This window comes from Octodon degus, unplaced genomic scaffold (assembly GCF_000260255.1).
Source record: "Octodon degus isolate 3935 unplaced genomic scaffold, OctDeg1.0 scaffold00101, whole genome shotgun sequence".
Taxonomy (NCBI): Eukaryota; Metazoa; Chordata; class Mammalia; order Rodentia; family Octodontidae; genus Octodon; species Octodon degus.
In genome coordinates this window covers 7319935-7325857 of record NW_004524677.1, presented here as the reverse complement: position 1 = coordinate 7325857, position 5923 = coordinate 7319935, and the positions used below count along the sequence as shown (strand labels likewise).

Sequence of the window (5923 nt, the reverse complement as noted above, 5' to 3'; positions counted from 1 at the left end):
TGTAAATAGGATATCATGTCTGCATCTTGTATAGCAATTAACTACTAGGAAGAATGTATGCAATGTGTGAATTATTGAAACTGTCCTACCAATTTTGTTTGAAACTGTCTTATTGCTATTTGCTTATCAATAAAATTATGGGGAAAAATCATGTGCTTATAATTTAACTGGCACTATGTTGACTACAAATTTGAATAATGGTAACTGGAAGTATTTAAAAGTATGGTTTCTAGGCTTGTCTGATTAGTGAGCGCTTTACTGTGCATTAAATTTTTACTCTTAGAAAACTCAAACAGTACACTTTTACTTGGTACTGGGGATGGAACTCAGGACCTTTGCTTGCCAGACAGGTGCTTATGCCACTGAGTTATCTCTCCGGCTCTTACACTTTTACTATTACTTGTGCACAAGATAACTGGAATTTCTAAATAAAATCTAGCCTAAACATATAAGAATTTTTTGGCAAAGTGAATGGCATGATATCTAACTTCACTAAATTGTTCCACTATGTTTGTCATTTTTCAATTTTGGTAAAATGCATACAGCATAAAATGCACCTACTCATCTGTTTTGTAGCATCCATTGTGAGGCAGCAGGAATGTTCACATGTTGAACTAAGCATCGCTGTCTCCATCTGCATGTAGAGTTCTTTCATCAGCCAAGTCTATCCCCAAACAGCCTCACTGCTTTCCTTTTGAATGATGATCTTCACAGGTACCTGCAAAACAACCAGATTCGGTCTGTGTCCACCTTTGCTTTCCGAGGACTGTACAACCTTAATAAACTGTAAGTACCAGAGATGACGCATGTGCTGTACCAGGACACGCTGCCAGTTGACCCTCTGGGTCCCGGCGGCCTCAGCAGTGCAAGGAGAGGCGCAAGAGTGGTGCAGGGACAGGGCGATGCTGGGCTCAGACCTGGGACTAGAGATGGATGGGCTTCAGCCTGCGTCCAGATGGGATCACTCCTGGGGGAATGATCTGGGGCAGTTTATTTTCTTTTTTAAGCTTTGGCTCCCTCTACTGCAAGATACCAAATATAATGGTCCTTCCCTGAGAGTTAGGGTGGGGCCATGAGAGAATCCCTGGGAAGCTCTCAGGATGCAGGGCCCGGTGCACAGAGAGAGCCTGGGGCTTCCTTTTACAAGGGAGAAGAAAAAGCAAAGACGTGCCCAGGTGTTCAGTCCTTTCCTTTGTTCATGTCTGAGTTTTGGTGCTGGGAATGCACCTAGGCTGTCACGCATGCCAAGCACAGGGTCTACCACTAAGCTGTACCACTAGCCTCCAGATATTCCTTTTACACTACGACTCATGCCTTTATAAATATATAAAGCGCTGTGAAAGAAAAGATGTTCTATTACAATAACACATACATAATAGAAAACTTACCATCATAACCTTGTAAATGTAGAGTTCCAGGGATGGGAATCTGGAGGAGCTCTGTAGCCCCTGTGCCTGGAAGGACATGTGCACAGGGCTCTGCACTGTCAGAGCAAAGATCATTAAACACTTCCTTCTGCTCCCTGGATGGTTTACATGCTGTCCCATCTCTGCTCCAGATCCAGAGACCAGCGAAGAACAGGATGATTCAGTCTGAACGATCCCATTGCGTTAGTCAGCTCTCTCAGGTGACACACCTGAGCAAGTGCCTCATGCAGAGGAAGGGTCGATCTCAAAGCAGTTTTAGAATTTCCAGTCCTTGATCCTTTGGCCCTGTTGCCAAAAGCATGCTGGCAGGGAGCTCGGCTTGGACCGAAGCTACTCACCTCAGGGTCAGGAAGCACAAAAGAGAAACAGGGAGACTCTGGGGTCCCACAGTCTCTTTCAAGGGCACCCCTCCCTGATAACTGAAAGACCTCCCTCCCTCTGGCCCTGTTTTAGAAGGTCTACTGTGCCCCTCAGCTGTTCTACCCTGGGGTCAGAGCCTGGGCCTTGGGCCACTTGGGGTCAAATTCATCCAAACCAATGCGGCCTTCGAGTAGCAACTCAAAACAATGTGAGAAATAAGTGAACAAATCAAAGAAGATGTAGGTTGACTAACTATATTATCAATTGTGGGAAAAGTCAAAGCTAGAGGTGATATAGGCTTGAGCTAAGCTTCCAGACAGGAACTCTCATGCCCAAGGCAGAGACAGCAGAATGGGGGGGGGGGATATGTCAAAAAGCTTAGGGTGGATGATCACTTTTTTAAATTTTCTTTATTGTAAACATCAAAAAGGTAGAACTTGACAGTTGCTATTTCTCCTTTCCTAGGTATCTCAGTCATAACAGAATAACCTTCCTGAAGCCGGGTGTTTTCGAAGATCTCCACAGACTCGAGTGGCTGTATGTGCAATTCTTGTGCCACTTTACGATATTTGTCTTTACACTCTAAAAATATATAAGTGAATCCATTTTTTTCTTCTGGCTGGCAGGATAATTGAAGATAATCACCTCAGTCGAATTTCCCCACTAACGTTTTATGGCCTAAATTCTCTTATTCTCTTGTAAGTACTAAATTAAAATGAACATTTCCATGGAAAGAAAACGCATGAATAAAAATGAATGCTTTAAGCATAAGCACAGGAGATTTGGAACTATTAGGATTCCTAAATGGATTTTTGAGCTAAAAACCCTTTTTATCATTTTCTCTAAGGCTATTTACAATTCTAGCACTTTTATAAGATTTTCTGCCTTCTAGAAACTCAGCCCATCAAAAGTGAACGTCATTTCACTCTGCATTTTGTCAAAAGGCCCTTAAGGACACATTACTGTCATATGTTATTGGTAAAGGAAATTATTATTGGTAAAGAAAACAGTCATGTCACATCACCCGCTTTCCCCAGCCCTCCGTGGATGGGCTCGGTCACCAACACGCCAAGTGCTCTTGCAGACTTTGTCCCATCAAGCACCTACTTGCAGTAGGGTGGGCAGAGAGCAGCTTACACAGACATGACTGCTCACTCAGCGGTTTGGCTTGGCTTCAAAAGATGACCGATGGTAGCGTAGGATGAAACAAGAACCAGCAAAATGTGACCACTGGGATTTCTTCTCCTCCTCAGGGTGCTGATGAACAATGTCCTCACCCATCTGCCTGATAAACCTCTCTGTCAGCACATGCCCAGGCTACACTGGCTGTAAGTTACTGCACGTACATATTTTTTAAGAAGTCAGATAAATGTTCTGGCTTTGCCTAATTCATTTCAGATGTCAAGGTTTTTAGTATAATTGGTTGTTAGTTTTATATCACATATTTTCAGCACTGTGGATTAAGCCCAAGGCCTTCACACTGAGCTACATCCTCAGCCCTTTTTGTTTGCTTTGTTTTGGGGGATCTCGCCCAGTTTGCTAGGTTATTCAGGCTGGGCTCCCACCTTCCCCTGCCTCAGCATCCCCGAGTGCTGGGATGACAGTGCTAGTGTGTCCTGGGCTTGGCTTCGTGTTACATTCGTCAGGGTTGCTTCACAATATTTTCAAGTGAAACCGAGTTCTCCAAACTCTCACCAAAATGAGTATTTCAAAAAACACTTTGGAATCAAGAAGAAGGAAAAGAGGGAAGAGATGCCACCAGATCTGTAAGAGACTCCTCCTTTGCCCCTGCCAGTTAAATAGATACAGAAGGGCTAAGTCATTTTAGCTTCATTCCTAGCTTCTGAAAAATGAAAATGTGATGATCAGCACTTTCTCTGAAGAGTATCCACAAAAGAATATATTCCCTGGATTTCTTTCTTTCTTTTTTTTTTTTTACAAAGAAGATCTTGTTATAAAAAGTACCCTTCTACTATTCAGAATCCATTCATCTAGTAAATTTTAGCATTAGAATAGAGGTAAAAAGTAAAGAAACAATAATCAAAATAATTATTAATAAGTTCAGTCAATAAGCTACATATCAGTATCACATGAAAACTTTCTCTGTTTCTTACTTTATCCAAAATTTTCAAAGGTTTAAGATTTTGTTTCTACATTCACAGTGCATTAGAGGTGCCAGATTAGGGGCCAGGGATAGAGCTCAGCGGCATAGGCACATGCCTGCTAGCACAGGGTCCCGAGTTTGATCCCTGGTACCACGATAGACAGACAGACAGACAGACAGACAGACAGACAGACAGACAGACAGAGAGCCAGATTAAGGAGAGAAGAAGGAGAATCCACAACATGACTTAGGAGGGTCAGCAACAATGCTAGCAGCATGATAATAAAGTAGAGGTGAGAAGTACCAGGAGAAGCCAAACTAATGAGTCACAATATATTAACTTTGAATTATTCGGGGAAGAACACACATCTAAAGGCATTATGTCCAGGAGCAGTCTAGTCTGACAGTTTCATACTGCATTAAACACTAATGACAAGCTAAAGTCGTAAGTACTATGGCAAATTAATTCAATATTTTTTATGGCAATTGAATTTTGACTCGAAGGATGATTTTTAATAGATATTATATGCTAATTAGTGTCAACTTACCCATGAAGCACAAGTGACCAACATTTACATAAACATAGTAAATTAGCAATTAAAAAAGTGTAAGCGACCCCAAGAGCAGTTTTTCGAGGTATCGTGCAATGCAGTAATAATCCTTTATTTTCTTTTTTCAGTACTGAGTTTGAAACCTAGCCCTTCCCACTGAACTACTTCTCAGCCCTTTCTTCATTTCTTATTTTGAAACAGTCTCACTTGATTGCTGAATTGCCTGGGCGAGGCTCAAACTTGTGAGCCTCCTGCCTCAGCTTCACGTGGCTTTTCTTTACTTTTTTTAAAAATGTACTTAGTACAGGGTTTACAGGGTCTTGCTACACAGATTGCATTCATAGTGATTCTCCTGTGCTGGGATTATATAGGTGCACACCACCGCACACACTCACAATCGCTGTCTCAGTGTGTCCTGGGGGCAGGGCCAGCATGGCAGGCCAGTCCTTTAATTATTTAAAAACAAAGTGTAAGCTATATAGCACACATTACAAAAAAATGACTAATATTTATTACTAGATGTACTTTTAAGAGTATGCTGTTATTATCTGTAAATTTCAGCTATCAAAATTCAAATGACTTCACATCTGCTCTTGATAATATTCCATTTTAATGCTAGTAGTACCATTTTGCTTTATAAATATTCATCTCTTTTTAAACTAATAGCATTTGGTTTTAAATTGCATTTATTTGCTTTCATTTAGTAAACTACAAACCAGAAAATCTGATAGATTTGTTAATCAGAAAAGATTTTTAACTCTAATCTCAAGGAAAATATACGTACATAACAAGCCAGAGTGGCTTAAGAGACTGCAAGATATATGACAGGCAATAGATTAATATCTGCAACACAGTTCTTTCAGAGCAATAAAAATTATAAACAACACAATAGAAACTGGAATGTTCAAAAAGAAAAACAAGTAAGTAATACATAGGCAGATGAACATAGGACAGTAGACAACGATGAATTAAAAGTCATGAAAGCAAACTTTCTCTCTTTCTTTTGTATTTTTTAGAGAAGGGTCTACAGGGTGTTCAGGGTCTCACTACTAGATCAGACTCATAGTGATCCGCCTACTTACAGCCTCCCAAGAGCTGGAATTGCAGATGTGTGCCACCACTCCCAGTCTCAAGTGCCATCTCAGAGCACCCCAGGAGCGAAGCCAGCACAGCAGGCCCAGGGATAGAACCCTGGGCCCCTGGGCCTGCTTGCACGCGCTTTAATCTGCTGAGCTATTTGGCTGGCCGAAGAAAATCTTTCATTATGAGCTGAAACTAAGCAAGTTTATTGATTGACAACAGAAGCCAATATAAAGAATTTGAAAATAGGGACAAATGATAGTCAATAAGAATGACAGAGTAAGGTACTAAAATATATAGAAAAAAGATGGACAATAAAGAATTACAGGGGGAGAGAGAAAGATAGAGACAGAGAGAGAGAGAGAGAGAGAGAGAGAGAGAGAGAGAGAGAGAGAGAGAGA

General features: G+C 41.1%; 1 protein-coding gene across 1 annotated transcript in view; it reads left to right on the top strand.

Annotated features, from left to right (window-relative positions):
* Positions 1-5923, top strand: part of Rxfp1 (relaxin/insulin like family peptide receptor 1) — a 119549-nt gene that overhangs the window by 81658 nt on the left and 31968 nt on the right. The window contains 4 exon segments of the mRNA XM_023723671.1: positions 715-786; positions 2253-2324; positions 2414-2485; positions 3041-3115. Of these exon segments, the coding sequence (XP_023579439.1) occupies positions 715-786; positions 2253-2324; positions 2414-2485; positions 3041-3115 (291 nt within the window).